Source organism: Podarcis gaigeae (assembly GCF_964106915.1).
Source record: "Podarcis gaigeae genome assembly, chromosome: 10".
NCBI lineage: Eukaryota > Metazoa > Chordata > Lepidosauria > Squamata > Lacertidae > Podarcis > Podarcis gaigeae.
Window position 1 is genome coordinate 16,331,668 of NC_139686.1, and position 24,181 is coordinate 16,355,848.

The 24,181-nt window shown below is 47.2% G+C and overlaps 1 protein-coding gene across 1 annotated transcript in view; it reads right to left on the minus strand.

The window, feature by feature from the left end:
• PTPRO (protein tyrosine phosphatase receptor type O) overlaps positions 1–16,064 on the minus strand; it is a 137,192-nt gene extending 121,128 nt beyond the window's left edge. The window contains exon 1 of the mRNA XM_083699961.1: positions 15,338–16,064. Coding sequence (XP_083556087.1) covers positions 15,338–15,430 — 93 coding nt within the window. The 5' untranslated portion in view covers positions 15,431–16,064. The remainder of the gene's footprint in view (positions 1–15,337) is intronic.
• Between the last annotated feature and the right edge of the window lie 8,117 nt (positions 16,065–24,181).

The window sequence follows — 24,181 nt, forward strand, 5'->3', positions numbered from 1 at the left end:
ACAGTATCAACCACAGCAACAGCTTGGGAGCCACCATCCTACTAGACCCTATCCAAGAACCATTAGGTGTGGGGAACCTTTGGCCCTCCAGTTGTGGCTGTACTACAAGTCCCATCAGCCCCAGCAAGCACAGCCAGTGGCCAGAGATGTTGGGAGCTGTAGTTCAGAAACATCTGGAGTGCCAAATGTTATCCACACCTGCATGAGAGATGCACACACTTTGTTTCTTGCAATGCAAAGACTGAAATGACAGTACCCAGATGTTACAGATACTCACTGGTAATATGGCAGCCTAAATCCCAGTGCATTCTGCAAAAGCACCTCGGTTGCTGTTGATTATGGGCTTAGAACTCATGGGGACCTTGGTGTAAAATCCCATCATCTTAATGATAATGCTCGAGTATCTATTTTATGGGCCATCACCTTGTTCTGGTGTAGAGGAGAACACATTTGCCTACCAGAAAGGTTGGAGGTGGCTGTGCAGATTAATGGGGAGAATATACATAATCCACTTAAGACTCTGATAAAAAGACCTAAACAAATTCATTGCAAAGGCTCTTATGGGGTGGGAGAGGTAAGTGGGGAAGGAATCAAAAGCTCTTCAGGGAAACTTTGAAGACTGGGTGCAATAATTTAAAAGATTTATTTTTCTCTAAGTGGCCAGCAAAGCTGAAAAGCAGGGAGCTAATTTCTGATGGTAGCTGTGAGACTGTGAAGTAATAAATGAAAGTACCACTAAGTTTATAGAGGAGAGCACAATCTAATTCCAACTTAAGCAGCTCCTATGCAGATAGGGCAGTGGTTGAGCTTAGTTCCTGGGACCCACAAGTAAGCCTGGATGCCAGAAAGCTTGCAATGGGGTCAGGGAGTATTGTCTTATCTGCTCTGGTCTATTGGTTCATAGAGGTTCTCAGAGGTTCACAATCTATTGGTTAGATTGTGGATAAACTAGGTACAATTTAGTCCCTAAGTGGCACCTGACTTTGTTGTATCTTCATATATTCTTATACAGTGGTACCTCGGGTTACAGACGCTTCAGGTTACATACGCTTCAGGCTACAGACGCCGCTAACCCAGAAATATTACCTCGGGTTAAGAACTTTGCTTCAGGTTGAGAACAGAAATCGTGCAGCGGCAGCGCAGCGGCAGCAGGAGGCCCCATTAGCTAAAGCGGTGCTTCAGGTTAAGTACAGTTTCAGGTTAAGTACGGACCTCCAGAACGAATTAAGTACTTAACCCTAGGTACCACTGTATACATAAAAATGTAAGGTGTCGTCATGTTCTGCAGTTCGCACAATTTCCAGAATGGCTTAACAGTCAATCCCTTTTCCCAGGGACTTCTGGGAATTGCAGCTCTGTGAAAGGAATAGGGATCGCCTAACAATCTCAGCACCCTAAGCAAGCTATGCTTCCCAGGATTCTTTGTGGGAAGCAATGACTATTTAGAGTGGTATGATCCTGCTATAGATGTATAGTGCAGAAGGGGCCATAGGCAAGAGTAGAGGTCAGGGATGGGGAAGATGTGGATCTCCAGACCCTGGGTCCCCAATTCCCATTGACCGCCAGTTAGGATGGCCAATGGTTATGAGAGCTGTAGTCTGCAGAGAAACTTACCTGGTGCCAACAAGTTCTGCCAGGCAGGAGGTGCTTGGATAGAGGAAAGCCATAATAATAATAATAATAATAATAATAATAATAATAATAATAATAATAATTTATTATTTGTACCCTGCCTATCTGACTGGGTTGCCCCAGCCACTCTGGGTGGCTACCAGCATATATAGCAAAACATTAAAGCTTAAAAAGCTTCTCTATACAGGGCTGCCTTCAGATATCTCCTAAAAGATATATAATTACTCATCTCCTTGACGGGAGGGCATTCCACTGTAGTCCAAGCCACTGAGACTCTTGGGCTTGCCGATCAGAAGGTTGGCGGTTCGAATCCCTGCGATGGAGTGAGCTCCCGTTGCTCCATCCCAGCTTCTGCCAATCTAGCAGTTCGAAACCACACCAGTGAAAGTAGATAAATAGGTACTGCTGCGTCGGGAAGGTAAACAACATTTCTGTGGGTTCTGGTTTCCATCACGGTGTTCTGTTGTGCCAGAAGCGGTTTAGTCTTGCTGGCCACATGACCTGGAAAGCTGGCTCCCTCAGCCTGAAAGCGAGATCAACACCGCAACCCCATAGTCACCTTTGACTGGATTTAACCATCCAGGGTCCTTTACCTTTTTACCAGAGGGTGGGTGCCGCTACCAAGAAGGCCCTCTGCCTGGTTCCCTGTAGCATTACTTCTCACAGTGTGGTAACTGCCAGAAGTCTCTCGGTCCAAAATGATTCTTAAGTTTTCAGTCAACAAGTGAATGGATAATGGAGCCATGCCAGCTATTGCTACCTCTGGCTTCACAAAGATCATCCTAACCTACCTGCTGACGCTTGAAAGTCTACAGTGAGGAAGCCTCCATGCCTAAGCTGAAGAGGCTCTTCAAAGAGAGATCCCACAGGTCCAAACCACCATGTATTCATCACAGCTCTACAGAAGCAGGATTGATGGGAAAGACAATGAGGAATGCATGCCTACACACACTTTGAGAGTCATTATGTTTGTTTTGATTATTTCTCTTGTTTGTTTCGGTTATTCTGCTTACATTTCCTGCTCAAAATCAAAGAAGTGCTCTCAGAAACATAAGGCTTTTTTGCAAAAGGATTTGCTAATCCGTTGTTTGCTGCTCTCACACATATAAACACATACGCGCCCTGTAAGCTTCTTGAAGACGCATTGTTTTCTTGTAGAGGGATCACGGGGCTCTGTTGTTTACTTAGGTTTTTCACTTGGAGAGAATCTAATTCCAAGGGCCTGCTAAGGGCTGTTCTACACCATTATGTGGTGCCAGCCTCACCTCTGCCAGCAGTATACTCTCAATGGAGAGCAGCAGCTAATCCTGGTTTTCTGATGAGCACTCTCAAGTTGTATGAGGAACATTTCCAAATATACAAGCTAGCATTGGGGATGGTCCATTGGACTGAGGCAGCAGGATATTCTGATGGTATTTGCATGCCACACCCTCCAACATTCCCCAGATGAAAATAGGGACATTTCTCACTCCCCCCCCCCCTCAAGAAAAATTGATCCTCCTTGACCCCTGATTTTTTGTCCCCTCACTTCCTGTCAGAAGAAGGGTGAGTGCTGGCACCACTACACCAATGGATCACACGCCCTCAACCATCCTAAGAAAACCCCTTAATCCTGATTCTATGTTACAATGGTACCTCGGGTTACAGACGCTTCAGGTTACAGACGCTTCAGGTTACAGACTCCGCTAACCCAGAAATAGTACCTCGGGTTAAGAACTTTGCTTCAGGATGAGAACAGAAATCATGCGGCGGCCGCGGGAGGCCCCATTAGCTAAAGTGGTACCTCAGGTTAAGAACAGTTTCAGGTTAAGAACAGACCTCCAGAACTAATTAAGTTCTTAACCCGAGGTACCACTGTATTTTATTCTTGGTAGATTCACAAAAAGAAAAAAAAACACACAGCAATAAATAAATTTTAGAAATGGGCAAGATGAGATGCAGACACACAAAATGTTTATTTTTAAAATCAAGACTTCTTACGCTCCACTTCGCTCCCCCTTTCTTCCCGCCTGGGGCAGCCTGGCCCCTCAGAGCAGGTATGTCACACAGAGCTGGGGCTTGGAAATGGCAGCCTCTCCTGCTCCTTGCCCTCTCTCTCCAGCAGCCCCTATGAGCTGCCCAAGGGAGAAGGCTGGCAGTGGCAACCATGAGAAGCTCCCTCATCGCTGCTGGCTGGGACAAGCATCAGCTCACCCTCTTCCCTGAGCTCAGCGGTGGCAGCACTGGTGGGGAAAACAGGGACATTTTGGGATCAAACGGAAGCTGGGATGGCTTTCATAATTCCCAGACTGTCCCTGGAAATTCGGGGAACTTGGAGAGTATGGCATACTAGTCGGGGGGGGGGGTCCTGGCTTCCCAGCAAGCCACCTATAGTCATGCTCCACAAATCACAGGCAACAGCTAGCGATCTCTGGCAGGGGTGCATATTGGCTGGCAACAAGAGCAGCTAGCCAATGCCATGATGCAGATGCAAATGAATGTCCTGCTCTTCCATCAGCTGGGTGCTCAGAAGCCTGCAAACAATCTACAGTAATTTGGTCTGGCTATTCTTTCACCTTCCTGTACAACAAGCTCTCCTTATGAAATACACAGTTACATGGTGGAGGGGTGATAGGGGCGGATGGACTACTGCAATGTGCAGCTACATTAAAAATGAGGCCATACATTTGGCTTCATTTCAAAGACAAAGTCATTTCCCAGCACACGGAGATTAGCCTCTCTCCTTGCTTTCGGTATTACATTTGCACATTTCTGGGCTTTTTTTTTTTACTTCATTTCAGATCCATCGCCAAGCTGGAAAGCACTGCTTAAAGATTTTGTTTCAACCACAAAATAAGTAATTCAATAATCCTAACACAAAAGGGATTTATTTCATTTGTTGGAAAGAGTAATGTGTTTTCCTTTTTTTGTAAAAAGAAGAAGGGATCATTTCGGGTTTTGCATATTTAGGAGATAGAACAGGACCACTGAGTGATGATATAGGTCTCTCTAGCACAGTGATGGCCAAACTTGGCCCACCAGCTGTTTTGGGACTACAACTCCCACCATCCCTAGCTAACAGGACCAGTGGTCAGGGATTATGGGAATTGTAGTCCCAAAACAGCTGGAGGGCCAAGTTTGGCCATCACTGTTCTAGCCACACCTTCAGCCCAACGTTTCAGAAAATATTTAGTGGGTACCCAAAATGCTGTTTAGCCAACAACCATGTGCTTTGAGGTCTCTCCAAAGGCCCCATCAACCAAATGTGTTGAGTTTCATTGTGATCATCTGACACTCATTCACTTCTGTTTGTTATGAGGCTGGCCAAGACATACTTAATTTCAGAAAGCCATTGGTGAACCTGACCAATCTGATTTTATTTATTCTCATGATATACTTTATAGGTTTTAGGTCTCTGGCTAGCTGGCATTGAAACATCATTTAATTATTTAGCAAAATTTATATACCACTTCCTAGTAACAAAACCTCTAAGGGCTTATAAGAAATTAAAATTATCGATAAAAGCAGTTAAGAAGAAGGCGTTAAAACATATGAAAGACATATTAAAATCAACAGTAAATTAAAAAGAGATCAAAACATAACAATATCTATGTGTCTGGACAGGCTAGCCTAAACAAAAAGGCTTTTTAGCAGGCGCTGAAAATACAGTAAAGGCCCTTAATGTAGATTTAATGGCTTTTAATTTTATCTGAAGTCAATTTGCACTGTGCTTGCTACAGACACAGTGTTTAATTGTACAGGCACTCAAGGGCAAACCAGAAGAGTAAAGACAGAAAATTATGCAGAAATGCACCCATAAAACGTGATGTAGAATATGTAACTCGTAACTAGGTATCTGCACAAAAGAGGGCTGCTACATCAGCCTGGAGGCCCATCTAAGTCCAGCACCTGGTTCTTCCAGTGGCCAACTGGGTGCTAACGGAAAACCCACAAGCAGGACCCAACAACTGGTATTTAGAGGTCTATTGAGGTTTGAGGGAGGATCAACTGGGATCAGAGGACAGACGGTAACCAGACAACTTGTCATTTTGCCAGGGTGCTGTCAAGAGTGCCACAGAACACTTACTTTCCACACAAGCGAAAACTTTTGGAAAGTAGCCCAGACCTCCACCTCCTTCTCAGCAGCAAATGACAAGTGGAGCATCACTGCCAGCCAGGGATTAGGAGGCTTAGAGTCATGTCTATGAATCCCCAGAGCAAAGAGGCAATCGGCATCAGTTCCTGCCTCTGGGAATGTCCGCCACCACTGCTGCTTCCAACCCTCTCCTTGTTAGCAAGTCGTCTCCTTCTTCTTCCACCTCCCCCGGGAGAAGGACTGGCAGAGTGAGCAGGGAGTGGCAGCAGCTGGGTGCAAGCCAAATTTGGGCCAGCATGCTCAAGGGAAGGGAGCTGTGGGAGCTCCACTTAGGGCTGCTTTGACTGAAGCCGAGGCGTTTGTGCTTCTTTGAACATCCCTGTTTCAAACCATCACCCCAGCCTTCGAAGTCAACACTAAGCTGTTGTCTTCATCATCTTCTGGCTTGCTGTGCTAGGAGGGGGACCTGTGGCTGTGCAGATGCTGTTGGATTCCCAAACATGGCAGACCTGGGGCTGATGGGAGCTGCATTCTCACAACCTCTGGAGGGCAACAGGCTTATCCATCCTGGCCATAATGCTGCACAGAGAGTATATTTTAATCTCAGTGTATAGCTAACCTCTGGAATTTGCTCCCATCAGAGGCACTGATGGTCACCCACCTGGATGGCTTTAGAACATTAGATCAATTCATGGAAGGTAAGGCTATCAGTGACTCCTAGCCATGATATCTAAGCTCCACCTCCACTGCCAGAGGCATTATGCCAGGCATAGGCAAACTCGGCCCTCCAGATGTTTTGGGACTACAACTCCCATAATCCCTAGCTAACAGGACCAGTGGTCAGCGATTATGGGAGTTGTAGTTGCAAAACATCTGGAGGGCCAAGTTTGCCTATGCCTGCATTATGCCTTTGAATACCAGTGGAGAGAGTGGCTGTTGCTCCTGGGTCCTTTCAGGCTTCCCACAGGTATCTGGTTGGCCACTGTAGGAACAGGATGCTGGACGAGATGGGCCATTGGCCTCATCCAGCAGGGTTCTTCTTATGTAGCTCTGCACTCAGGTAAAGTTCTGGTGTCAAGCGTAGGTGTCAGGGGCTGGACTGAGGAGGAATGGTGTGGGGGATGTGAAACACAAGAGCAGTCAAGCACAACATTCCTAGAGTGAACATGTTTACACACGGGGAGGAATGTTTGTCCAGCCAGCAGGTAAACCTCCTGTTTCCTTCTGGGCTGGGACAGACTTCCTCTGCATGTGACTAGAGGTGGATGTGGCCTCACCTGTGCAGGTAACAAAAGCATACGACTGGCTGCCATCTCTCTCTCTTTGACTACATGCATCGAAGAAGCAACATCTGCTTCCAGCCAAGAGAGGACAAAGGGACTGTCTCCTTATGAGATAGTTTCCAGGTTTGTGTTACTTTTCTAAGCTAAGTCTGCCTTCTGGGATCCGATTGTGAACAGAATGTGAGTAAACTCTTTTTATACTTTTATAGAAGACTGTGCCGTGTCTTATCTTTTATGAGGGAATAAGGGAGAAATAGCAGAACAGTTATTATAGAGGCTTTAGCAAGCCTGAGCAAATGCATCCACTGTGAGTTTAAAAGGGGGAATGTTACTCTGCTAAATTGTGAACTTGTTAACACAAGTTGGAAAGGCTATAATCAAACAATATATCCTGCATCCCTGAACATTCCCACATGGTGAAGACTGCCCCCTCCTCCTGTACCACACAGAGAAGAGGAAGACAGTGTAGATTTACAACAGTGGTTTGCAGAAGGTCATGGCACAGAGATAGATGAGGGACAAAGCTGGGGGGAAATGGAAGAAGAGGAGGGAAGAAGCAGAGCCAGAGCAGCTGGTTGACACCTTATCATTGGAAAGCATTCCAGACCACCACCACCCCTTCTCCCAGAACCTGGTGAGCATTGAAAATAGGAGAGCAAAGAGCTAAGAGGCAAGTGGCCCTAAGCAGCCACCGTAATGGGGGTGGTGCTGTTGACAATTGAGAAGTGAAGGGGGGGTGGAGATTACTCTGAGCAATGCCATTACTCCAAGTGGCTCCCTTTCTAAGCCTCTCTCTGTGAATATTGAATAAATGACTTTGGTAAGAGTTTTTCTTGTCTATTTATCCCTGGCAGCCTGCCTGGGGGTGGAGGTGGGGATCAGATTCCCTGACGCCTGACAGTAGGGCACATAGATATGACTTGGCTGAAACAGACTCACAGGCCTATTTAGACCAGTGGAGCAGAGCTTCCCCCCTCCAACACAATGAGATTCTCTTGGCTTTAGTGTTCCCGGCTACCATAGGAGCCCAACTCCTAGGGGCTGAGGTCCCTTCACCCCCTACCCCCCATAAAGTATTTGAGGGGAGTGAGACTCCCCAAAGTTGATGGGCAGTGCCATTCAAATGGGGTGCATGCACCGCATCTTGCGATTGATTACCTAGGGCGGGTCTTACTTGCCCCCCCCCCAAATATTTTATGCAATTTGGCATCCCTGCCAGCTGCTTTCTACAAATTTCATGCTTGCGTTGCTGAATCGGAGGTTTACAGGACCAGGATTTTAAGGAAAGGACACACCCATTTCCAAGCAACGCTAATGATTAAGGCTTAGTCATGTGAAAAATGACCATCACCGTTCTCTCTTGGGGAAGAGATCGGGAACTCTCGCTCGCTAGCTTTTCTTTTCCTTTTTTGCATATGTGCTGAACGCTGTCATCTGAGCGCAATGTTAATTACAGCCAATGGCGGAGAGCCTGGGTGGCTGGCAGCTCTCTCGGTAGCAAAGTTTCGTGGAGCGTATGAAATGCACTCCGGGGGGGGGGTGGAGGGGGGGAGAAGGACCAACAGGCTCACAGACTAAAATGTCATGTGTAACCAAGCTTGCAGTGTTAAGCAGAACTCAGAGAAATGAATCCGTCAAGAAAATACGCTGACCCTGTTCTATCTGGCTCTGCAGTAATTGGAAGGGGCTGGCGAGGGGGGCAAAGGTAATATAGATGGCACTGGCTATTTCTTCTATCAGCGTGTCACTGGTGCAGCCATGAGACTGGGAATATGCTGTGAGCACAGGCAATGTGATAGTCAAATGCTCAGCATACTTGACCTAGAGATTTGAGCTTTTTTTTAAGATGGGAGGAATAGGTTCCCAAAGACAATAGGTCATATCCAACTAAGTTAGAATTGTTCCATTGAAATTATTAGTCCTAAATTAGTTGCGTGCATTAAGGGCCGTAGCTCAATGGCAGAGCATCTGTCTAGCATGCAGATGGTCCCAGGATCAATCCCCGGCAGCTCCAGGTACGACTGGGAGAGACCTCTGCCTCATACTCTAGTTTCTCTTCAGATCATATACCATATTTTTCGCTCTATAGGACGCACTTTTTCCCCTCCAAAAATGAAGGGGAAATGTGTGTGTATCCTATGGAGCGAATGCAGGCTTTTGCTGAAGCCTGGAGAGTGAGAGGGGTCGGTGCACACCGACCCCTCTCACTCTTCAGGCTTCAGGAAGCTATCCGCAAGCCTTCAGAGCCCAGCAGAAGTTCCCGCCGGGCTCAGAAGCCTTGCGGATAGCAGCAAGCTCCGGGAGCGAAGGCGAGGTTGCGCACAACCTCACCCCCGCTCCCAGAACCGTTCTGGGGGCTGGGGGAAGCTCAGGCTTCCCCCGCCCCAGCCCTGCGGCTAAAAAGGAAGCCAAGACAGTGAGCGGGATCCATCCCGCTCGCTGTCTTGGCTTCTGCCAAAGGCGCGCAGCCTCTCCCGGCTGGAGAGGTTGCGCGTGGCTAAAGAGGAAGCCAAGACAGCCAGCGGGATGGATCCCGCTGGCTGTCTTGGCTTCTTTGTTCTTTGGGACTGAGGAGGGGAATAAAAAAAAATTCTTTATTTCCCCCCCCAAAAAAAAAACCCTAGGTGCGCCCTACGGTCTGGTGCGCCCTATAGAGCGAAAAATACGGTACATCTTTTGTCTTTTGTGGAGAGACCCGTTTCTGAAAGCCCTCCCCTTGTAATATCCAGATTGGAAATTGCAATATTTGGATTTGAAGATTGAAAAAAAAAATGTGGGTTTATAGAAAATAGAATGGTTGGAAATTAATGAGTGAATACTATATTTAGCTGCAGGACAGACAACTGGAAGTCTTTTTATCTTCCTTTATTTCCCCTCTCTCTTCTTTCCTTTATTTCCTTTTTTATTTTATTTTTTTTCTTTCTGCCTCTGTTCCTTTTTATATTAAACAATCCCTTTTATTTCAGTAAATAATAATAGTTATAGTAATAATATATTATTTATACCCCGGCCATCTGGCTGGGTTTCCCCAGCCCCTCTGGGCGGCTTCCAACAAAATATTAAAATATAATAGTCCACCAAACATTAAAAGCTTCCCTAAACAGGGCTGCCTTCAGATGTCTTCTAAAAGTCTGGTAGTTTTTTTTCCCCTCTTTGACATCTGGTGGGAGAGTGTTCCACAGGGTGGGTGTGAACCTTTGTATATCTTTAGCCAAGTATCAATAAATAAATTGAAACCCTTCTACTTTTGACTAAACCCCAGTGCCTATTCAGATGTTACCTGGGTGTAGGACTAGGCATTATTGAGGGAAAACAGGACCATGCATCTAGCTGGTGTCCCTCTCCTCTCAACAGCCATGCATTCAATGTGGTTGCTTCCAGAGAAGCATCTACATGTGAGCAGCTTCTGGTGTATAAACACTGATGTATAGATCAGGACATCTATAGTGCATAGGTGCTCTCTTGAAGGCATCCCTCCGAAATGTGTGAGCGTCAGGGAGCAGACTCAGTGAGGCAACCCATCTCAGGACAGGGCAATCAGGACCAACCATTTACATTTGATCACACATAGCTCTGCACATGAGCAGAGCCACAGTTTTCCATTATGTCCAACTCCAGGAACTGTGGCTTATTCTAACTCTAGTTTGTTAAAACAAACTGGGGTTGAATCATGGCTTGATATCCTGGTTTGTTAACCAGTGCATGTCATTTAGATCACATCTAACCATGGTTCTAGCTGTTTAGCTGAACTGGGACATTAGCTCAGAGATACTTCCAGCAGTCTTGCAGGAAAGACACTGCTATTGTCCTCTTGTATTGTTAGTTGGAAGCAGAGAGAAGGACTCGACTAAGGTTAGCTAGCGTGTGGCTCAGGTAGGATCTGAAGCCAAGGCTTCATAGCTCCACAGATCATTTTACTTTTAACATGTCTAAGTCACGCATCACCGGAATAGATCCCAGGCAGTAACAGCAGCAATAATAAACTATAATAAAAGCTGAAGTACGAAACGAGCCACAATGCAATAAAAGCTTAAAAGACAACAGCTAAGACCACAAAGCTGACCAAAGACAAGTGAAACTCATTCCATGTCACTGGAGAAGACTGTAGCGCATCTGCTTTGCACACAAAAGTTCTCAGGTTCCATCCTCAACATCTCTAAGTAGAGCTGGGAGATACCCTGGTCTGAAGTCCGGAGTCACTGCCAGCCAGTGTCGACAATATGGAGCTAGGTGGACCAGTGCCCTGTTAATGCAGTGGCTTGCCAATACCTCTGACAGCCATTCTTTGACAGTAAGGGGCCACACTAGCAACTTTCCAGGGGCAGCATGCAATTGGTTAGTGGGACAAGGGAGGAAAGTGGGTGGGGCAAAGGCTGCCACACTTTCCTGTGAGCAGTGGCGTACATTCCAGCCACACCATAGTCACACACACACACACATCTTCTTCATCCTCCATCCAAGCAAGCAAGAGCTCCTTTCACAGTTCAAGGACACATTCCAGCCAGGCAGAAGCACTCGAGGGGAGTGTGGAGTAAGACTGGAGAGAGATGAGGTCTTAGAACAGTATTGGGGAGAGGCTTGGAGGGTGACATTTGGCCCTCATGCCTGAGGTTCCCCACCCCAGTTGTGGAAAGAAGCATGTCAAAATGTCCACCTGATCCCCAGGCTGAGCCAGTCCTCACACAACTATGGGCTTCCCAACACCCACCACCAGCATTTCCAATAAAAATGTCCAAAGCAGCAGTAATTTCTCAAGATTTCAATCACAGAGTCCTACCAAAATGGACACCATGACCTAAAACCTCTCCTCCTTTTCTACAAGCAGCAGCATAAAGAAGACAAAATGATCGGCTCAGAAAGGCCTGCGTCAATAAAAGTCTTGATCTGGCAACAAGCAAGGCAGCTGGACAAACTGGGAAAGCAAAAGGAAAGGAAAGCAGGTGCCATTGTGGAGCAGAGCCTCTCCAGATGAGCAGAGGGAATGGGGGTGGGGATGAGAATAATTCAGAAGCAGGCAATCCCTAAGGTAGGGTGGGCATATGTCTCATGGGGTCTTCAAGGTAAGAGCCAGAACACTGATTTGAGTCAGGAAATGATCCCTGATCATTGGCTATGCTGTCTGAGGCCAGTGGGAGCTGGCATCCAGCAACTTTGGAGGGTTACAGGTTTCCAGTCCCTGCTCCGAGTCCACACAATGGTTCCTTCCTGGACATTGGCTCTCAGTTGGGTGCAAGCAAACCCAGCTGGTTGCAAGAACAATGTAGGATATTTGCATGTTCAATTAGTAATCAACAAGAGTTGATGGGGCTGAAGGGAACTGGGGCCTTAGCACAGTGGTAGAGAGTGCATGCTTTGTTTGCAAAAGGTCCCAGCTTCCATCCCCAGAATGGGCTGGGAAAGACCCCTTTCTGAGACCCTGGAGAGTCACTCCCAATCTGTGTTGACAATGTCAAACTAGATGGACTCAGTCTAAGGCAGTTTCAGAGGCTGTATATTTCTCTCCTTCTAACAGACTGATCCTAAGCACATTATGCAGAAGTACGTTCCGCTGAAACCAGTTTAGCTTATTTTCAAAGGATGTGTTCAGGTATGAGCGTGTAAGCCCATTAGCTATGGAAAACTCCTTAGCTGCTCTGGAGAATGGAGATTGGGTCTGCAGTGCTGAACGGATAGCTCCTTCTCTCTCAAAACTCTTCCTAGCTGTAGTTGGTGACTTGAGAAAAAGACATCAGAATCCAGAAAACACAGAAGCTAATGGGCCTCATGACAAAGCAATTGTCCTTCAGTCACCATTCCCTAATAACATATATGGATAGGGCTGTCACCATGTTTGCCAATATCTGAGGAATTAGGAGAGAAATTTTGATCCAACAAATGTTTAATATACCAAAAGAGGGAAAGTAGCAAGGAATTGTTTTGACTTGGCAGAGGTGCAAATATTTGGCGCTGATCCACTTATATATAATTTAATCTAATGTAAGTTGGATCCAAGTGTGGATGTGATTCCCAATTTTTAAAAATTTCTTTGCAAGCTGGAGAAATGGTGTGTGTGTTTTTTTAAAAATGATAATATTGGCCTCTATATTATTTTTTAAAATGTTTGCTTTCCCCCCTTCTTCCTCCCCATCCCCTTTTCCTTGTGTGTCCTGTCTTTTTAGACAGCTCATGGGAAGGGATAGCCTTGTTTTAACTGATTAAGGCACTCTGGAAGGTGGGGTTGAAGCACTCTGAAAATCTATACTGGAAACTAATGAAGAAAAATCGCAAATTTCAGGGATGGGGAATTTGTGACCCTACAGCTTGCTAGACTCCAACTCCTATCAACCCCTTCTAGCATGGCCAATGCTCAGGGATGGTGAGAGATGGAGTCTTGGTGATTTCTGCCAGGCCACAGGATTCTCACCACTGATTTGCCCCAAGGTATCTTTTCTCTTACAACCACAGGCTAATGTAGAGCTGAGCTGAGAGTTCTCTATGAACAACCTTCATCTCAAGATGGTGTGTATGTGTTGAAGTTATAGTGAAACTCCTGATTTGGGGAGTGCGGAGGCTGGCAAAATTTACAGAAAGCTACAGAGCCTTAAAGATAAAGGTAAAGGGACCCCTGACCATTAGGTTCAGTCACAGATGACTCTGGGGTTGCGGCGCTCATCTCGCTTTACTGGCTGAGGGAGCCGGCGTACAGCTTCTGGCTCATGTGGCCAGCATGACTAAGCCGCTTCTGGCGAACCAGAGCAGTGCACGGAAATGTCGCTTACCTTCCCGCAGGAGCGGTACCTATTTATCTACTTGCACTTTGACGTGCTTTCGAACTGCTAGCTTGGCAGGAGCCCGGACTGAGCAATGGGAGCTCACCCCATCACGGGGATTCGAACCGCTGACCTTCTGATCAGCAAGCCCTAGGCTCTGTGGTTTAACCCACAGTGCCACCAGGCGTTCTCTTTTTAAACTTAGTTTTTCATCCATGGAGATCCACCTGGGTGCCCTTTCTTCTACCCAGAATTCCAAAGGGGATTCTTGCAGCAACAGGTGATGGCAAAACTAAGTTTCTGAAGAATGGGGTGGGAGAGACAGGGAACCTCTGACAACACTGACAGCAAGCAGGTAGCACCCCAAAATTTGATAAGAATTTCACTTGCCTCCAGGGAATGAAATTCCCCACTCCTGCTCCCCACCCATAAACAGTCTGTCAAATTGAGCAGGAGGCACTTCACCTCACCAGGACTATAAAGCCAAGTTATCTGTCCTCACTTCTCTCTGCGTATGGTCAAGCAGGTGTTTTGCATACAGAAGCTCCCAGGTTCAATCCCAGGCAGGGTTTAGAAAGACCTCCATCTGATACCCTGTAGACCAGCTTCCATCAACCTGGTTCAAAACACCAGTGGGACCCCAGGTTTGCAAAGGCAGGAGTCAACAGTCCTGAAGCAGACAGACCAGTTGTCTCTTCTTTTGAATCAGATGCTCTTTTGGTCTAACTAAATGTCAAGTGGCTTTTAGACTGGGGTATTTCCCAGACTTACTTGGGAGACGTCAGGGATTGAACCCAGGACCTTCCGCATGCAAAGCAAGTGTTCTCCGCCTGAGCTTAGGACCTTTCCTACCCTTCAATTCACCAGACTTGTAAAGAAGAGCAATGAAGCAAAGACAGATGCTCGTTAGGGCTTTCCCTGGCCCCGGGGTTGAGCCAGGAGGGACTCAAGGAGGGACTCAATTGAACCACCCCACTTCAGATTAAGCCCTGAGGTGCAGATTCACCCAGCCCCCTTCACCCTGGCTCCTCCAGGCCAGTCGCAGGAGCAGAGGAGAGCCATGCAACACGTTCCCTTGAAGAAGCACCACAACAAAGACCCGGAAAGCAGCCCACGCACACCTTGCCTCGAATCACCAAGCGCACCGCCACCTTTTCCAGCCCTCAATCTCCACCACCAGCCAGACAACCAGCCAGGCTGCCCCCTGCCTCCATTTGCTTGCCATTCCTGGCTGACACAGACACCGAGAGAGAAAGAGAGAGAGGGAGATGCTCGTGGTGTTGAAAGTGACCTCATTTTGCCTTGGGAAGCGGATCCCCACCAAGCGACCTTGAGTGCCAGCTCCTATTAGCCATGCTTCAGAAAAGTCCCAAGCTCGGGGGGCGAAAAGAGAGAGGGGGGGGACACCGTGGAGGATTGCCGAGATTTCTCAATAAATACATAAACGGGGGAAAGAAACGGGGAGGGGGGAGTCTCTTTGCTCCACAGGCACAGGAGTGTTGCACTAGCTCCTTCCACCCTTCCCAGGCCAAAGGAAGAGCGCCAAGGAGCTTGGCACAGGGAGCGATGGCTGGTGTCTGGGGCGAGCGATCTCTTACCTTGAGGAGCAAAACAAAGAGCCACAGCCGGGAGAGGCAGCTCATCGGGGCGCCGCTGCTGCTCCGTCCCTGGGCGAGATGACCCCTGACCATTGGAAAGGAGAGGCGCGGGCGAGAAGGACCCCGAAGCAGAGCCGCCACGCCGCCTAGATGTGGAGCTCCGGCGGCAGCCAGAGAGCCCAGGAAAGAGACGAAGCGCCTGCAGAGAGAGACACAGAGGCAGCCGGAAGGTGTGTGTGTGTGTATGTGCGCGCGCGTCTGTGGGCTCGGCTTTCCCAACTGGGGTAACAATGGCGAGCCTTCTCGGAGCTGCGGCACCGTCAGATCCGCAGCGCAGCCTTCTCGTCTCGCTGGAGGAGACCCATCTCCTCTTTCCCCCCACCCTCCTCGCTGCTCCCCCCTCCTCGCTCCTCCTCTTCCTTTATGGCTGGAGAAGTCCGGGGTCTCCTTCCCCCTCCCCTTTCTTCCTTTCCTCCTTCAATCGCAGCTCCGGCGGCTTAAGTGGCCAGGGAGCCGTCCAGGGACCGGCGATCGGAGCTGGCCAGCTGCTAGCTGCCTTCTTCTCGCGGCCACCGGCGAGGCGCGCCTTTCTACTCCGCCGCTGCCGCCCGCGCTGGCTGTCTCGGAATGAATGGAGCGCCTTCATGCCAAGCACGCCGCCGAAAGCGACGAGGAGACGCCCTCTACCTCGCGGGAGCCTCCGCCCTTCCCTGCGCTCCGCCCCCTCCTGCCTTGACAGAGCCATACATACACACGCCCCAGCCACGCACAGGCCAGTTTCCAAGGGCTTTAGCTCGCCTACCGAGTCGTTATTTGTTGTTGTTTAGTCGTTTAGTCGTGTCCAACTCTTCCTGACCCCATGGACCAGAGCACGCCAGGCACTCCTGTCTTCCACTGCCTCCCGCAGTTTGGTCAAACTTATCTGGTAGCTGCGAGAACACTGTCCAACCATCCCGTCCTCTTTCGTCCCCTTCTCCTTGTGCCCTCAATCTTTCCCAACATCAGGGTCTTTTCCAGGGAGTCTTCTCTTCTCATGAGGTGGCCAAAGTATTGGAGCCTCAGCTTCAGGATCTGTCCTTCCAGTGAGCACTCAGGGCTGATTTCCTTCAGAATGGAGAGGTTTGATCTTCTTGCCCTCCATGGGTCTCTCAAGAGTCTCCTCCAGCACCATAATTCAAAAGCATCAATTCTTTGGCGATCAGCCTTCTTTATGGTCCAGCTTTCACTTCCATACATCACTACTGAGAAAACCATAGCTTTAACTATACAGGCCTTTGTTGGCACTGCCTTGCCGTGGCAAAGGAGCTTGAATAACTCAGAGAAGCTATGAGCTATGCCGTGCAGGGCCACCCAAGATGGACAGGTCATAGTGGAGAGTTTTGACCAAACGTGATCCACCTGGAGCAGGAACCGGCAAGCCACTCCAGTATCCCTGCCAATAAAACTCCATAGACAAAGACCGAGTCATTATACCCATCACCATATACCCATCACCTGCTTGGATTTCCTGGCCACCGCAGGTACCAAGCCAAAGTCCTTTTCCTCTGTGTTTACTACCCTGGGTGGAAAGATACCTTCCCTAGGCATGTTCGACAGGTGTACTGGAAAGCAAGTCTACTGTACAGTAGATGACAGCTAGCCTGTGGCCACTGTGAGATGAAGATGCTAGACCAGATGGGCCATCAGTCTGATCCATCTGGCTCGTCTTAGGTTCTTATGGGAGTGCTTTCGGTCTCAGGTTCTGCTTGTGGTGGGCACAGAGGTGGACAGAAGTTAGCTCCACCTGTTCCATCACCCTGGTGTGGAGCCTTGGGGTGGAACAGGGGGGCACTGCACCTGTTATTTAGAATGGAGTGAGAGGCGGGGGTGTCAAATTTGGGGGCCCCAAAATGGGCAGGGCTCTTCTTGTGCACAGTTAGGAGGCTAGCCAAGAAGACCTGGGTCCAAGGTGCCGAAATCCCAATGGAGCAGGAAAGACTATTTATGTATGTGCAGATGTATGTGCTATGCAGATGTTATTGCCCCAGAGATTTAAAGAAGATAAAGTCCCTACCAGAGAAGAAAGACAGGCTGAGTTGATGGGTTATGCTTAAATGGCAAAAATGACCAGAAGAATCAGAAATCAGGAAGACCATTTTTTTTAATAAAGAATAGGGGAAATTTATAATTTATCTTTAAAACCATTGTAAACAGCTAAAATCATTAGTAGGATTGGAATAACACTTGTAGTTTAATGGTGAATTTTGGACATAGATCTGAATTATTATAAAAGATCTGGATTATTATAAAAGATGCAGGAGGAAACGGTCAACAATAGGACCCACAAAGGGGGAGGAGGGGAGGACAGGAGATTCTTTGGAATCTTGTTTTTATGTTGTATGTTGGATATGTGATTGAAAAACTTTAATCTGAAATGTGTGTGTGTATGTGGTTGTTGTTGTTGTTGTTTAGTCATTTAGTTGTGTCTGACTCTTCGTGACCCCATGGACCAGAGCACGCCAGGCACTCCTGTCTTCCACTGCCTCCCGCAGCTTGGTCAAACTCATGTTCGTAGCTTCGAGAACACTGTCCAACCTGGGTCCAAATCTCCAAACAACTGTGACATTTACTGATGTGGGCTGGAGCCAACTCTCAGCTTAGTTGTAACATCGGGTGTACAAGAGAAGTGTGGGGTGCCAGTTCTGAAATGTTGCACATCTCCTTAGGAACATAGGAATTTGCCTTACACTGAGTCAGACCGTTGGTCCATGTTGCCCATTAACCCCAGCTCTCTCCATTCTCTCCCAGCCCTACCTGAAGATGCCTGCGAATGAACCTGTATCGAGATGCGGGACTCTTTCGTTCATTTTAGCCTTCCCAAGAGTGAGGTGATGATTGATTGATTGATTGATTGATTGATTGACTGGCTGACTGACTGAACAGCTTCTCCAAATCAAAAACAGCTTAATCAGCCCTTATATTTGAATGCCGAATGGAAAGTCAGAAGAGGAAGTGTGACGATGCCCGAGGAGGGGATTAAAGCCAGCATATATTAGGAAAGGAGAAAGGGAGAGGACACCAGGAGAGGTGGGATATTTAATTAATTAATTGGGTTTGGGCAAAAGTAATGACTCAGTGTGTCTTTTACCACTTCTACAATGGCATAAATCAGGCATCCTAGGTGAGAAGGGACAAAATTGAAAATTAGTATGCTTCACCTTTTGTATGTGCTCTGTCACTGGGCTATGGCCTTCCATGATTTTTGAGGATCAACACAAAAATCATTTTAATGCATTTTTGTTGCATTGGGTGTGTTGCCCCTGTAAATTAAGGACCGCCTCCCCCCATTCGAACTGAACTGGGTCCTATGCTTATCATCGGAGGCCCTTCTCTGTGTGGCCCTTATGAGGCCCTACAGATTCAGAGGGTTGCAACACAAGAACAAGCCTTTTCTGTGGTGGCTCCCCGCCTGTGGAATGCTCTCCCCTGTGAGGCTCGCCATCATTACAGATTTTTAGGCACCAGGTGAAAATATTCCTCTTTACTTCTTGGCCATTAAATAAATGTGTCCAGAGGAGGGCAACCAAAATGGTCAAAGGCCTGGAAACGATGCCTTATGAGGAACGGCTAAGGGAGCTGGGCATGTTTAGCCTGGAGAAGAGGAGGTTAAGGGGTGATATGATAGCCATGTTCAAATATATAAAAGGATGTCACATAGAGGAGGGAGAAAGGTTGTTTTCTGCTGCTCCAGAGAAGCGGACACGGAGCAATGGATCCAAACTACAAGAAAGAAGATTCCACCTAAACATTAGGAAGAACTTCCTGACAGTAAGAGCTGTTTGACAGTGGAATTTGCTGCCAAGGAGTGTGGTGGAGTCTCCTTCTTTGGAGGTCTTTAAGCGGAGGCTTGACAACCATATGTCAGGAGTGCTCTGATGGTGTTTCCTGCTTGGCAGGGGGTTGGACTCGATGGCCCTTGTGGTCTCTTCCAACTCCATGATTCTATGATTCTATGATTCTATGAAACTATGGCCTGTTAAATGTGGGAGGACTGTTGTTACAGAAGGGGCAGTGTGTGTACTTACTGGTAGCGTACTTAGCTAGGCTTTATTTTAGAAACAGGTAATGGGCGGAGGGATTGGTAACAAGAGGCTGTCTGGTTTTCCCCAAGACATTTGTATTTTACATGCCATAACAGGTACGTTTGACAGCTCTTTATATCCGTGCACTTTTCATAAGGAAGATGATTGGCAGCTCTCAAGTGGAGCGGTGGTGTTCATATTATTCTTATCATGTCTGGGAAAGCATCAAAATACATGGCGGGGTCTGCTGGCTTTCTCAAGAATTCAGAAGCGCACATTTTCAGTGTTTTTCCTTCTGACCTTTTGGACTTTGTTTTCCTAGCAATCCCTCCCGCTCTCACATATCCCTTTTTTAGGCTGATGACCACAATAGCTGCAATCCTGGCCCAATGAAATCAGCGGGAGTTCTGCTGCTGATTTATTTTCCTTTCTTTTAAAAAAAATTATATATTTTTATTTAGTTTTAGGGAAAACACACACAGAAAAAAAACAAGAACCCAGGAACCTGTGCCGTAGCCCTATAAAGGACAAATTGTGGTGGTGAAAGAAATTCTGAGTACAGTTCATGGAGAAATATAATCATAAATAGCTATTCGTATTGAAGCTAATATGGAGCAAAACAAGGAATTAGGAGGAAACTGTAAATAACTAGTACTTAGCAGAGGGTAGCTGTGGACCAGGGCTGGCTAACAATAACAATAACAATAACAATAAATTTATTATTTATACACCGCCCATCTGGCTGAGTTTCCCCAACCATTCTGGGCAGCTCCCAACAGAATATTAAAAACAAGATACAGCATCAAACATAAAAAACTTCCCGATACAAATGTCTTCTAAAGGTAAGATAGTTGTTTATTTCCTTGACATCGTATGGGACGGCATTCCACAGGGCGGGTGCCACTACTGAGAAGGCCCTCTGCCTGGTACATTAAAATACATTAAAATGTCACACATTAAAAACTTCCCTAAACAGGGCTGCCTTCAGATGTCTTCTGAATGTCAGGTAGTTTATCTCTTTGACATCTGGTGGGAGGGCATTCCATAGGGCGAGCGCCACCACCGAGAAGGCCCTCTGCCTGGTGCCCTGTAACCTCACTTCTTGCAGTGAGGGAACCCCCAGAAGGCCCTCGGCGCTGGACCTCAGCATCCGGGCTGAATGACGGGGGTGGGCCACATTAACTCATGCGCCAACATGAGCAAAGTAGAAAAATTAACACCTTTTGTCTTCGTTCCATCCCCTTCATTATCTTTATATATTTATTTATAAATACATTATTGTGTTTTATTTACTTATATCTTTTTATCTCAGTCTTATAAGAAGAAGTAAGAGTAGCATGTAAGCCCTGTGCTCTGCTACTGAGAGATGGCAGGAAGGCAGTAGACCCACAGGGGGCATCTTGCCATGGGCCACCTAAAATCTAGAACCAGCCCTAGGGGGTGCAGTGTTTTGTTTAGTGTGGCAAGCAGTTTTCTTCCCGCTCACATGTGTCGTAACATGAGGCATGCAATGAGTTTGCAGCTCGAAAGATTCTCAATCACACCGGATCTGCAAGGAATGGTGGGGTCTCTCCGTACATCAGTAATATGTCTAAACACTCAAAAGCCTCATGACCTTTTGCTGCTTACACCCCCCCCCCCAAAAAAAGAAAACCATTATCAGTTACTTTTGTCAGTTGCCACTTCAGCTTCTGATCAAAATCTAGCTGCAATCAAGAATGAAGAGGAGGAGACCCAGAAACAGAGCTAGTTTGGGGCATTATATATGTATATTTTTTAAAAAAACATGCAATATTCCAGTATGTTTCCATGAGCTCAGTTGGCAAGAAGAAGCAGGCAAATGGGGTAGGTGATTTTCTATTCTGGTGAGGCATTGACCCTGTCTTCAACTCTCTGGATTACCTTGTACTAGCTATTTATCTCCCCCTGCTCTCTATTTGTATCATTCAAGGCTGTCTGTGCGGTCGATGGAAGACTGCTGAGGTCTTTCATTGTCAGCTCCCCCCCTTTCACCTTCTGCAAATACAGCTGCTACAGTTGTTACGTGAAATCATTAGGTCTACTTTGCAAGTCGTGTTTGGGTTTCTGCACCTGCTGTAGAGAGAAGTGAGGGGTTGACCAACTTGGGAAGGTAGCCCACCTAGGAGAAGGAAAACTTTGGTCCTCGACCTCTGCTGCCTTGTGGGATATCTTCAGGAGAAGAATAGGCTAAGGAATAAACCCTACACAAATCCAGAGTGAAGTCCCTAAGATGGTTGGGTGGCACCTTGTACACCTCTTTCCAACAACTCCTACAGGTGAGCTGGTGCCAAACGTCTTGCTCTGCTTTCCTTTGGACCACATGAGTGAGGCCAAGAGGGGGGTGGTCTTGTCATCTGGGCAGCCCAGGACCTCCATATGCACTGCCCAGGCTTGTTCCCCAGTGAGGTCACTTGGGTGCTGCTAACGCAGCCATTTGACTCCACCACTAGACGTGTACTCCATTGTCTCTCGAGACAAGACAGGTGTCAACGACAACAAAAGTATTCAGAAGCATTACTGCCTCTAACAGATGAAACACAGCTGCTGCTTCTTCTTCTTTCTTCTTTGGCGATCACTCGTAGCCAAGTAAGATTGTCTTCCATAAAGACGGATTTAACAATGAGTCCGTAAGTGACTGTGGAGGCCAATTCTAGATCCACACGTCCTTCCACAATGGGGACATTGGTTTCCAGGCAGGAGCTGATCACAGTGTGGATTTGCCAAGCATGCCTTCCTCTTAGCATGTTTCTCCCTTGCGTCCTGAGTTTGAGTGTCTTTAAAGCCCATGACACCTTTGGTAAAGCTGTTCTCCAACTGGAGCACCCGCAGGCCAGCGTTTCCCAGTTGTCAGTGTTTATACTACATTTTTAAAAGATTTGCCCTGAGACAGTCTTTAAACCTCTTTTGTTGACCACCAGCATTACGCTTTCCATTTCTAAGTACGGAATAGAGTAGTTGCTTTGGAAGATGATCATCAGGCATCCATAATGACCAATCATTACTAGCAATCATGGCTAGTAATCAAGGCTGTCTGGCTGACCAAAATACCACCAGAGGAATCTCCACCGGTGATAGCATGCAGAAAGCTCCAAGGGGCATTCCAGGGGCAGCAAGGGTCTGAGGTGACCCTCCTGCCATCACTTGATAGCATTAGGTCCTATCCCGGCCTGTTCCAGGCTCAAACAGTGGTGCTGAAGTCAGTTGACTTCCCTTCTGCTCTAGTTGACATGAGCAGTGAGGCTGTGGATGCAGGAATGAGCTGTCACTACATTACAGCCTACAACTGCCCAGCCAGGGCTTTGACTGTCCTGTTCGGCTTGTTACAGAAAAACAGCACAGCATCATCAAATCTGTCAGGGACCAGCAACAGGTTTCTGGTCCATCAGCTTTGCCAAAATCATCAACACATAGCAAACACACGGTTTACCTTTTCAGACTGCTTGCTGACCTGCAAATCAAAGAAGTGCCAAATGAATTACGCAGCTATGAAATAACAACAACAACAACAACTTATTATTTATACCCCACCCATTTGGCTGGGCTTCCTCAGCCACTCTGGGCAGCTCCCATCAAAATATTAAAACACAGTAATGCACCAAACATTAAAAGCTCCCCTAAACAGGGCTGCCTTCAGATGTCTTCTAAAAGTCTGGTTGTTGTTGTTCTTTTTGACATCTGGTGGGAGGGCGTTCCACAGGGAGGGTGCCACCTCCGAGAAGACCCTCTGCCTGGTTCCCTATTACTTGGCTTCTCATAGTGAGGGAACCACCAGAAGGCCCTCAGCGCTGGACCTCAGCGTCCGGGCTGAATGATTGGGGTGGCTCCTTCAGATATACTGGTCCGAGGCCATTTAGGACTTTAAAGGTCAACACCAAGACTTCGAATTGTGCTTGGAAATCTCTCATTTGAAAAGTGCATCAATAACACAACACAAAACTCCCCCCTCCCCCCAGTTACATTTCTGGTCTAATTAAAAACAAATAAATTCAAAGAGCTTAGCATAGCATGAAATTGCCTCCCATTTTCCGTTTTCATATAGCAGAATAGGACCAGTCCCAAGGATGAATGTGCTATGTGTTACAGAGATGCCTACGAGGCTGTTGAAGTGTGTTTCTCCAAGCAGCCGCCCCGAATCGAAGGTGTTCCAAAATTGTCAGAACAATCTGATGCTTTTGGACGGATGAGGATGCTCTGATGCACCCACCCAATCAGCAGCATGCAACTCACGCCAGGCAGCCAATTAATCAATACTGTTTACAGTACATGTCACAATGACACGGGGGAAGCCTCAGAAGATACAAACAGTGCATGTTTAAGCTGCAATAATTGAATGCAAATCTGTTTGTGAACTACCAGCGCTTGTCGGAGCAAACTGTCCATTGACATTTCCCCAATAGTGGGAAATTTGCAGTTATGAAATATTGAAGAGCAAGGGTTCCTTGCACTGGAAATTTTAAGTAGCTAAGAGTACCGCTGGGAGGAGCGCAGAGAGAAGAAATGCCATGGTGCATCTGCAGCAGCACAACTGGACGCCTTCATCGGCCTCGGCTGTAACAAAACATGTCTCTCCCATGTCAGTCTCTATAGCCACAGCAGCAGATGCAACCATCCAACAGCTTGACCTCATCCCCAAAGGCACACTCCTTCCTTGTCTCCTGAGACAGACGGATGCCAACCAATCAAGAGTGAATACTCACCTCACTGTACACATTTATCAGTATTTGCATCCTCAGTTTGGATGAACTTAGAGAGTAGTTTTTAA